The sequence below is a fragment of the Sparus aurata genome, chromosome 22 (genome assembly GCF_900880675.1).
Source record: "Sparus aurata chromosome 22, fSpaAur1.1, whole genome shotgun sequence".
Classification (NCBI taxonomy): domain Eukaryota; kingdom Metazoa; phylum Chordata; class Actinopteri; order Spariformes; family Sparidae; genus Sparus; species Sparus aurata.
Window position 1 is genome coordinate 28,841,651 of NC_044208.1, and position 11,690 is coordinate 28,853,340.

The 11,690-nt window shown below is 44.9% G+C and overlaps 1 protein-coding gene across 2 annotated transcripts in view; it reads left to right on the plus strand.

Annotated features, from left to right (window-relative positions):
• stmn4 (stathmin-like 4) overlaps positions 1-10,891 on the plus strand; it is an 11,233-nt gene extending 342 nt beyond the window's left edge. The window contains exons 2-6 of one of the 2 annotated variants that reach the window (XM_030405859.1): positions 5,914-5,976; positions 6,269-6,364; positions 6,570-6,775; positions 7,878-8,069; positions 9,438-10,891. In XM_030405859.1, coding sequence (XP_030261719.1) covers positions 5,964-5,976; positions 6,269-6,364; positions 6,570-6,775; positions 7,878-8,069; positions 9,438-9,497 — 567 coding nt within the window. In that variant the 5' untranslated portion in view covers positions 5,914-5,963 and the 3' untranslated portion in view covers positions 9,498-10,891. Of the gene's footprint in view, positions 1-5,908; positions 5,977-6,268; positions 6,365-6,569; positions 6,776-7,877; positions 8,070-9,437 lie in introns of both variants that reach the window. The other variant, XM_030405860.1, reaches the window with a different exon arrangement.
• The last annotated feature ends 799 nt before the right edge of the window (positions 10,892-11,690 follow it).

Consider the following 11,690-nt stretch of genomic DNA (forward strand, 5'->3'; position numbering starts at 1 on the left):
ACTCGGTGTACCCTCAAACTGGATGTGGTGGAACCTGTCATTTATTATTCATCCTCCATATGTGCACATGCAGCTTTGTGTCTGCTGTTAGGAAGGAGAGCGAGGAAGAGTGGAGGTGCAGGAGGAAAATAAGGGGGTTTGAATGTGTTTATGTGGGGAGAAGGTGTGTGTGTGTGTGTGTGTGTGTGTGTGTGTTAGGGTGTGGAGGACAGAGACGTATGACACATGATTTATTCTTTAAATGTGACAGATAGTTTAGAAAAGTTCTTATCCAGCTGGTGTTTTTCTGGCTGGTTGTGTCTCATCTTTTGTGTTCAATTCACCCTCAGCTGCTCGTTGTGTTTCAGCTTTATTATCGTGTGGTGATGATGCATTTTTAGGTGCTGAGAGTCGATAAGAAAGGACGAGAAAACCAACAAGCTCTGTGAGAATCTGTAAAACCAACCCACTGAGTCTGAATGGCTCGTATAAATGTCAGACGACGATGAGTGTTGTGGGCTGAATGTGACAAATGTTGATGATGAGAAGCAGTTTGTGAAGTTGTGTTGTGTTACAGCTGCTCCTCCAGAATATTCTGAGAAATAACCAGAAGTGGTCAAATATCTCAGGATGATATTCAGGTTGAATGTCATATTCATAATGTTCTGTTTATTATTCATGCAGGAATATGAACGTGTATAAAAGCAGAACATCAATCACTGAGCTAATGGTAACAGGGAAATTAATATTTTATATTTTAGTTTTCAATCTTGACGTCCTGGCAGCTCCGACGGTCTCAGTGTGGTGTACCGGGTATGAAAAATTAAAAAACAGACATCTGATTTAAGAAAACTTGTTGTCTGTTTCAGCAAAACAGCTGCTGTCTCTGCAGAAAGTAAATGGTGAGTGTTCGTAAAGAGCTGGGAATGAACAAAACACAAGTTAGCTAAGATGTTTCACAGGTTATGTGCAGGTCAGACTACCTGTAACATGTTAATTAGTGAGCTATAGAGATGCACATTCTGTTTCCTCCGACCAGACTAGCTCTGGATGCTAAGCTAAGCTAACTGCTGGGATAAGCTAAATATTTAGCATAAAGACACGAGAGTGTTCAATCGTGAACGAGAGTATTTCACAAAATGTTGAACTTTTCCTTTAAGATTAAATGAAAAGACATGAGCATGCACAATTTTGTGTGCAGTGAGAATGTGCACACTCTGCACACACACCCGGGTCGGTCGACTCTGCAGTGTTCTGGGTTTCATCACCTCGGCTTGGATCTGAACGTGAGACCAACAGGCTGTATTCCACCACGCAGAGTGATGACACGTTACCAACATCCGGTGCTGGCGTGTAAATAATGAATTGGGATGCGGTCTGTTAAGGATGTTCACAGTGTTGGAGGTGGAGCCACGTTCAGTCCTCTGAAAACTGCTGAGTGGTGTTTTGAATCTAAAGAAGCTCGACTTCCTGACTGTGAAAGTTCCTGGTACTTCCTGTTTAGCACCCAGCTGACCTGAATGGAGATAAAATAATTTAATCGTCCGGCTCTTCTAGACTTTCCAAATGTTATTGGACCAAATAGCTCAGATTCTGACAGTGGAACGAGTCATGTCTTGCTGGTTGTGACGTTCCAAAGAATGTATCCACCTCTACTGATGTTTTCTCTTCTGTTGGAACTGTTTATGGTGCATTCGAGGCGTGAAACGTGGCGTCAGTGATGTACGACGTAACGCTTCAGATAAAAATCACAGACAGCCTGCAGGAAGTGAGAATGTGGTCAAGAGACTCATGAACAACGTAGACCTGCTAATTTATGTTGAAGTGCTACATAAGACAAATCATTTGCTCCTTTTTTATTATGTTAATATGCAAACTCGAGCTATTACTTCCTGTTCTTTCACCCATCATAAACTTTAATAACATTTCGTATTAGCCCAATTTTATCAGAGACCATAAAGGAGAAATTACCTTCAGCAGGCGAAGAGGACGGTGATCTCACGGGACCACATTTCCATGAATATCATAAAATAGTATAATAAAAAGCAGCACTATGATTTGACTGTCAGCAGATTTCCCATCAGCATGACCCAAATGTTCCCCCTGTGTACCAGGACCGGTACCAGCTACTCTCCCCTCGCTCTCTGTAATGACACGCACCAAATGGAGAGCTCTCACTCCTGCAGGAAGCCGGCATTGATCTGCAGCCTGGGTGGTTTCATCAGATGAGAAGGCAGCTCAGTGTGTGTGTGTGTGTGTGTGTGTGTGTGTGTGTGTGTGTGCAGTCCAACAGTGCAGCATAGCACATGTACTGCCTGACTGGTATATGTGCACACCACTGTGTGTTTCAAGGTATCTGTACATGTGTGTTGCATGTGTGTGTATGTGACCTTGTGTGTTGACGTCCCACGAGACAACCTGTCAGGTGAGCGTGTGATCTGCACCGTAATGAGACGTCTCTCCTTGTCTGAGTCGGACGGCGTCTCATTAGTGCTCCTGTCTTACTCCCCTGGAGCTCATTAGTCTTCAGGGTGGATGACAGACGCAGTGTGCTAAGCATAGCCTACCGCTAACAATCCTGTGTAGGTAGCTAGCTAGCAAGCTCGATGGAAGGGAGGCCGACATCGCTGCAGCATCTTCACACGTGCTGTGTCTCAATTCAGGGTCTGCATCCTTCAGAGGAGCATTTGAAGGCAGTTACGTCAGAAAGTCGCCATGCGAAGGCTGTCCCAATCTGAAGGCTCCTTCTTCTCCCTGTTATTGGAGGATGCACAGCTACGATCCTTCGTGGCCTCACATATCCCAAGATTCTTTGTGTGCCCAAAAAAGAAGAAAGAAAAAGAGAAAATGGCGACATCACGTGGCGTATATCGTCACTTTCGCGGGCCTGGGTGGCAGAAATCGTGACGTAAGGGTAAAACATCTGGTGACGCAACCAGGAAATGCTCCAAAGGCTAGACCGTCACATTTAACAACGGCTGACGAGGTTAACAAGGTCTCTCTGAAGGACTCGCCTTCAAAGACCACAAAGGCCGAGTCCTTCAGAGGATGCAGACCCTGAACTGAGACACAACATGTGTGTCTTAAACACTCTGTTTTAGCTACAGAGTGCGACATCTTGCCTCTGTTCAATCTTTGGTGAGAGCTACACATGTTCATTACTTAACAGGCAGGATGTAGCCAATCAGAGGCAGAGGAGGGCGGGTTAATGCCGGGCGAGGTAGTGTGATCTAAAATAACGCAGCAGTAGCAACTGAATGTCTGCTGATGACTGGAGAGTTTATATTTTATAATGAATATATAAATACATATATTTATAGTAAGCCTGTTATAGTGATGAATATAAGTTACAGAAGTAAAGGCTCGACTTTTACACGTTGCAGAACTTTTACATGCACAACAATACAATAACACAATAAAGGAAACCCAAAAAGCAGAATATGGCCTCTTTAATATATTATATTATATCCCTTGACTAGATGTTTGGCCTAGCTTAGCATAAAGCCTTGAAGCTGGGAGGAACAGCTAGCATCTCTTTCTCTGTGAGGTTCAGCAGAAGCAGAGTCGAGGTTTCTGGCTCAACTTCGTCCAACAAGCATGGAGAAGAAAGTCCAGCAACACTACACAGCCAAAGCTAAAGCTAAAGCTAAAGCAGCTACACAGCTTTCAGGTAGCCTATATTCAACGACTACTCACATACAAACGAATGCTTTAAGTCATGAGCTGTTTGTTCAGCAGGGTTGTGCTTTTGGACGAGAGTCAGGAGATGATTAACAGGGAAACAGGAAACAGCGAGCAAGCTACAGGGTTCAATCAGTGCTAACACCTCTAACACAAGCTAATCAGGCTTCAGGGATGTTCACTTTTAAATGCATTTACTGTTTAAACCTAAAAAAAAATAAGAATATTGTCTCTCACGTTCTATGAATGTGGAATGAAACAAACCAACACTACATAGAAAGTGTTTATTCTTTGCATGTTGCACATTCTGCCTTTGAAATCATGTGATTAACATTCATTATTTAAGCAGCGTATATTCCTGTGTGGACGCCGTGCGAGCTGCTCAGATGTAGAAACCTTCTTTAACAGATGAAAGGAAGGTGGATGAGAGCAGGTGGAGCGTCAGCAGATCACAGATCAGGGATGAAAGGAGGCAGCAGTGTGTTTCATGAAGTTCAAGCCTTCATTTACTCTCTGATATTATTACTGATTGCTGGTTTCTTCAGCAGCCGGTTGGTGCAGGTGGAGCGTTTCTGATCCCAACAATTAAAAACAAAACCTTAATGAGTGTGTGTGATGAGGTCACTGAGCTCTGCTGCAGCCTCACATGATAACATCCCCAGTTTTCTGAAAAACTGATGTGTTCAAGTGCTCCAGATGTCCGAGTCTTTGTTTGAATGTAATTATGAGCGATAGCGTCGATAGCTCCGTTTGTTGTCAGAGACAGTGGCAGCAGGTGGTTTGTGTCTTCGCTGCGTCTCTTGTTGAATCGGTCGGTTTGAGTTCATTCAGCATTTCACAGAGTAATTATTGATCACACTCCCTCCTCGGCTGTGTGCTGTATCTTTGGTGTGACAGTCAGACTGCAGTCAGCACTAAAGAGACGTTATCTGCTGCACTGTTTAAAGGATTCTCTTCAGCAGGTGGTGAAACAGAATCTGGTATTTTTACCTTCGTCTTCTTGTTGGATCTCCTCACAGAGTCACAGCTGCCTCCTCCACCGGCTGTGATTCAGAGAGGGAGGAGAGAGCAACAACACATCTTACAGCCTCCCTCCACTCAGCAGGATGTGTTCATCGTTACTTCACCTCAGTGTGCAGAGTTTCACACCTTGAATCTGAGGTTAGGGTGGATCCATGCCAGCAGGATGTGACATGATATTATAGACTATCATGGTCCAGGATGCATCTTGCACAACTTATTAGTATTTATGGTTCAGTCCTACTATTTTTATGCACATTTTGAATTTGTACATCACAGAATTTCACAAGAAGTTCTTCAAGAAACAGACGAAACAAATAAATCATGACTGTGACCTGAATGTCCGTTGAAGCTTCTCCTCCAACGACGAGCAGCAGTAATCACTTTGCCCCCCTGTATACAACATTCCTGTGGCGAGACTACGAACTGTAACTGATGACAACATTCGATCTGGTCCCTTCAGGTTTTCCACCGTTATAAGGTTCAAGTAGGACTGTTTTAATGACATCATCTTGTTGCTTCTTGTTCTTCCTCTGCGATGATTTAATGGCCCCAGCCTGGAGCCAACACCCAGTCGTCTCATCACAGCAGCGCTGGATGGAAACGCACATTAATTCACATTTTCTGTTGACAGTTTTGTGGGAATTAGGTTGAAATTGACGCTGAATTTGGATGTTAAAGTTGGGAGTTAAACATTTTCATAGATCTGGGGTTCTTCATTGAGGGACAACCACACTTTTTAATGGAAAAACCTTAAATATGTGTTTTTTTAAGTTGTCTGTTGGGGATCTTTTAGCCTGTTCTCTGAAAGTGACCCAGTGGCATTGTGGGAAACAAAAGAAAACCCTGACACAGGAGTGAACATGGCATCGCAGATCAGTGATATATATCAGTATTAAAGTCCACTGAAGCAGCTTTAGAGCGCTCATGTGTCCTTATGTGTCTGATGACGACCTCGGGTCAAAATGTGATGTCTTGTCTCGTTTCTCTCTCGTTCAGGCCTCTGGTTTGATTCCCAGCCCGTCCAGGGAATGAAACTGGCTTGGACAATATTTATATTCTCCCATGCGCAGCTGTTCTCTCATTGGTTGAATTAAACCCCCAGTGGGAGGAGCTTACAGGAGTGCTCTGCAGTCTTGTTCGTTCCCTCCTCAAACTGCTCGTCACACTCGTTACCTGACCTTTAAAGCTGCTTCATTCACTCCTTCCTCTCCGTCTCTCTCTCCCCGACAGACTGAGAAGGATCTTCAGCATCCCTGAAGAGTTACGCACACGGTGACAACATGACTCTGGCAGGTAAACGCAGCCTCAGCACACAGTCAGACGCCTCCTCCCTCTACTGTACACACACACACACTGCGTATGAGTGTTTTACTACATCAGCACATGTCTGCACGTGGACATCATGAAGGTTATAATAACATAATGAGAGCGGTTACTCACTGCTGCTGCTGGGAGAGGAGAGATACATCAGCAGGCCTTAAATGTCTATTCATCATTTATTTTGAGTCAACACAATGTCAAGCACAAGTGTGTGTGTGTGTGTGTGTGTGTGTGTGTGTGTGTGTGTGTGTGTGTGTGTCCTCAGCCTACAAAGAGAAGGTCAAAGAGCTCCCCCTGGTGTCTCTGTTCTGCAGCTGCCTGAACCCACAGACTGCAGACAAACCTACGTACAAGGCAGAAGGTAAAAATAAACCAGAGCCTCACTCACACACTCACAGTCATACAGGCAGAATATATATATAATAAATACAGTGTTATAGCCATGAGGCCCGAGAACATTAATAAAACCCAGCTGAGGCATGCTGAGGTTCTGTAGGTGAACCACAAACCAGGCGGTGCACCAGAACTCACATACTGCCGGTGATGTGTTCGATCCCTCACCACAGATGCGGTGGACCTCGGCTGGTGCATCATCAAAGACGTGGAGGTGATCGAGCTGAACAAGCGGGCGTCCGGCCAGGCCTTCGAGGTCATCCTCAAGCCTCCGTCCTTTGACGGCGTGCCAGACCTGAACACCACCATGCCGCAGCGCCGCGACCCGTCTCTGGAGGAGATCCAGAAGAAGCTGGAGGCTGCAGAGGAGAGGCGGAAGGTGAGAAACCCCAACTGGACAGACCCTAAACCTCTAACCCATAAACCCTAACCCCAGCTATTTGTAGCTCCTGCGAGCTTTGTCCAACATGTGACAGCACTCTTTGTGAGCAGCATGATTTATCAACTCTGGGGGAGAAAAAGGGTGGAAATGGATGAAAGGAAAGAGTTGATGGAGAGGAGGGGAGGAAACAGAGCCGAGGGAGGGCGGGAGGATGAAGAGAGGGGACATGAAAGTACAAGGACACACTCACAATGGCTCATATTCATCAAGCAGAGGGGAAGAGGGAGGAAGGGGGGAGGAAGGGGGAGGAAGGAGGAAGGAGGAAGGAGGAGGGGAAAGGTGAGAGGAGAAATGTGTCCTGCAACAGGACGCTCAGCAGACATTCTCACTACGTGTGACGTAGATCTAACATGAAAACAAAATGTCCTGCTGAAGTTTAGTTTCCTCCTTCTTCCTACTTCGGTTGGTTTTAAGTGGGCGGGGCTTAGTTTAATAGAAGAGGTGTCGTGCACCAATCAGGATTCAGCAGCATGTGACAGGTGCATCTTTTTTCTCAGATCTCAGAGTGAAAACTTTGAGTGTTCAGTCGTTTCTAGAATCTTATAAAAGGTAAATTGCAAGTTTCATCATGATCGATTCTTTGGACAACGATCATATTTGCCGACATCACAAAGATGTTAGATTATTAGAGTCAACATGAGCCTGTTTAACACAATCAGCTACATTTACATCCACTCATCCACTTATTCCTGAGAGGAGAGTAAATAATATCCTCATCGTCCTTTTCGTCTTCTGGCCGTTTGACATTTTCATCCTACAGACGGTCACACACTCTGAGAGACGAGTTAACAGAAACACAACTCCACACAGCCGTGTCAGAGGACACACCTGTATTTTAATCTTTATCCTGGTCGTACTGGAGACGTTTTGTCTACTTGGAGGCTGTCAGGTGTTCAGGTCCAGGTGTCCAGTGACATATTCTGCCTCTTGCCGTCCCTAAAAGACTTCCCTGATTATGTGAAAATATCCTGTTGATTCACCGTCAGTGTGGAACAAATAAAAGAGACCTGATTCTGATTCTGATCCGGTCTCCTTCCAGTGCCAGGAGGCCGAGCTGCTGAAGCACCTGGCGGAGAAGAGGGAGCACGAGCGCGAGGTGATCCAGAAGGCCTTCGAGGAGAACAACAACTTCATCAAGCACGCCAAGGAGAAGCTGGAGCAGAAGATGGAGGCCAACAAGGAGAACCGGGAGGCCCTGCTGGCCGCCATGCTGGAGAGGCTGCAGGAGAAGGTACGGTCCACCTTTAACCCTCAGAGAGAGCTTATAAGAGTCGTCTCTATTGGTTTATCATGTTTATACGCTAGCAGGAAGCATAAAGAGCGCGGCTACCATCATCTCCAAATTCACATATTAAAGGGATATTCCGGTGTAAATTTAATCCATGGTCTAAATCACAGTGAAACTGTGTTAGACTCCCTCTCGAGAGATCAAGTTAGCAGACCGCTAATTTACGGAGTTTTATCAACCTCAGAAACGACCGCACGACAACAATACACTGCAGTAAATGGATCCAAATATAAACCGCCACCAAAAAGCCACAAATAATGCTCAGAACAGCACCAAACTTCAGCAACAGTACAAATAGGGTCTCAGCACATAGTCCGGGGCATCTAACCTCCGCTAGCTTAGCTGGATTTCTACTGAAAAGCTGACTAAATTTACCACTCTTCTGCAGCAGCTTCCTGTTGACGGGAAGTCCCGACGAGTCGATTACCGAGTGCAGTAGAGTTCCGCGGCTCATGGATGAAAATGTATGATTATGACTCCATGGAAAAGCAATCAAAGTTCATATGTGTCTTACCTGCCAGTTTATAACAGTTATTATCGAGAGCGGACAGGGAAAAGAACGGAATTGAGCATTTCTAACCGCACTCGGTAATCGTCGCGTCGGGACTTCCCCGACCCGGAAGCTGATGGAGGAGAGTTGAACTCTGTTTTTAGCTTCACAATAGAAATCCAGCTAAGCTAGCGGAGGTTAGATGCCCCGGACTATGTGCTGAGACCCTATTTGTACTGTTGCTGAAGTTTGGTGCTGTTCTGAGCATTATTTGTGGCTTTTTGGTGGCGGTTTATATTTGGATCCATTTACTGCAGTGTATTGTTGTCGTGCGGTCGTTTCTGAGGTTGATAAAACTCCGTAAATTAGCGGTCTGCTAACTTGATCTCTCGAGAGGGAGTCTAACACAGTTTCACGGTGTGTTAGACCATGGATTAAACTTACACCGGAATATCCCTTTAATACTTTGTCTTTTTGTGTGTCAACAACGCATGAAAAGTTTCAAGCGTGCCACATTTAAACAGCACATTGTTGTTTATCAGATCTGTATTTCATTTCCTTTCAGCAGCAGCGTGTTTACTGAGACCTAATGTTGTTTTTCCTGAGTACAAGTGAGGAAAGCTTTATAATAAACCTGGCTTCTATTTTAACACTTGATCAGTGATCATGAATAATATATGAGGAGGAAAAGAGTTGTTAGCGCTCCATCATTCCCCCGCTCACATCCTTATGAGCTGCTCTGCCAGCGTCTCCCCTCCCTCGTTAATGCTGATGTATTCATGAATGCTAATGACTCTGATGTTTCTGTGTGTGTCCTGCAGGACAAACACGCAGAGGAAGTGAGGAAGAACAAGGAGCTGAAGGAGGAAGCCTGCCGGTAGAGGAGAGGAGAAGAGAGAGAAAAAAGGAGGGAGACTGGGAGTTTTCTGAGTCGGTAACATTAAAAAAAAACAAAAAAAGGAAATGAAAACAGTGCAGGAAAAAAAAAAGAACTCAAAAGCAACTCGAACAAAAAGGAGAAAAGACCAGTTTTCATATTTGATGTTACGCTGTAGCGATCCTGAAGAAGCTGTACGACGTTTAGCCGACTCTCGATGTTGAAATTCAAAAAGAAATCTTTGTTTTCTAAAGGAAAGTGGGAGGAGGGGGGGCAACAAAACAAACTATTCCAAATGTTAAAAGAGAAGGTGACAGCAGCTGTTTGTCGGGGATGAACGGAGGTGAACGTTTGAATCACATCTCTCTCGTTTCTTCAGTCAGAGCAGCAGGAGATGATTCTCTGCCTGATGTCACCTGAGAAATTGTGACTGATTGCGTCCAATTCTGGCAGCAGAACAACCAAATTACACCGTTTCCTTTCCAGCCAGACTGTGACTGAAGAGCAGAGAGCTGTGATCTAAACTGTTACCTTGTAAAAAATAAAAATAAAATAAAATAAATAAGTGCGATGTGCTTGAAATAAACTGGACACAGATGTAGTTTAGGACCAAGAGGCCTGATCGTCTCCAGTCTTTGATTTACAGGATATTTCCCGTCGATACGCAGAAACAGAACACAACACACGAGCTGCTGGTGGATTAAAAATAAAAAGTGATTTCTGGGTCCGCCGCTCTCATGCTAATTCTTCACTGCACCGTGTTTTTTGGGGGGGGGATTGTTGGTTCACCTGGGGACGTCTGCCTGAGCTCCTGAATATAAAGACGAGGCTCTCCGGGAGGAAACAGAAACACGCTCGGCTGTTTTCTGCCACTTTTTCAGGCTCTTCGTGAAACTTTAACTGTAGTGTAGTCGTAGAACAGTGACATGCATTTGAGTCTCTTTAGGTTTAGAGCACTGGTCGCACTCTTAGTTCATTAAGCACAACTCGAAAGCACATAAGCATACATGCAGGGCAGTGAGCATAGACAGAACCAACAGACATCACATCACAACAGGTAGTTAATTACAGGAGTGGCTCTTGAATTTGGACACATTTGGTTTCGAGCAGCAGACGCTCTCCCTTTGCTTTGGCATGTGTCGCTGTGCTCCGAGTGTCAGCTCGTGATTTGTTTGAGGATTTAAACCCTAAAAGAGTCGAACAGAAAGAGTTGTTGAGTCATACTGACTTGATTGGAATGTCTAAAACATTTGCACTGTGCCGGGGGAGTCGTGGAGCATCATGGGGTTTGTACTTGCTGTAACTGTGTGTCGCTGTGTATCCTCGAGGCGGGATTGATTGATTGATTGATTGATTGTATCTATTTGGCATGGTCAGTAAAAACAGCTTGACTGAAAACACTCTGTTGTCATCATTGATCATCTGTCGACTGACAGCACGATGTCTTCTATACAAACACACGCGTAAACCTCGGCTGCGTTCTCCAGAGATACAAACACTGCAGCTTTGTGCTCACAACACTGACACACAACGCTGTGTCTCAGTTCAGGTCTGCATCCTTCAGAGGAGCATTTGAAGGCAAACTATGCCGCACAAAGGCTGTCCCAGTCTGAAGGCTCCTCCAGATGCTCCTTCTTCTCCCTGTTTCTGGAGGATGCACCGCTACGATCCTTTGTGGCCTCACATATCCCAAGATCCTTTGCGTGCCCAAAAAAGAAGAAAGAAAGACAGAAAATGGCGACATCGCGTGGCGTAAATCGTCACTTTCGTGGGCCTGGGCGACAGAAAAGACATTTTTATAATTTTATTGTTTTTTATTTATTTTATTATTATTATTATTATTATTATTATTATTTGTTGTTTCCTATGTTTTATGTACAGCACTTTGTCCCAGCTGCGGCTGCTTAAAGCGCTTTATAAATAAAGTTGAGTTGAGTTGAGTTGAGAAATCGTGACGTAAGGGTAAAACATCTGGTGACGCAACCAGGAAATACTCTGAAGACTCGGTTGACACGGCCTTGGAAGGTCACCTACGAAGGACTCGCCTTTGAAGACTGCAAAGGCTGGCTGTGTCTCAGTTAACCTCGTCAGCCGTTGTTAAATGTGACGGTCTAGCCTTTGGAGCATTTCCTGGTTGCGTCACCAAATGTTTTACCCTTACGTCACGATTTCTGCTGCCCAGGCCCGCGAAAGTGAC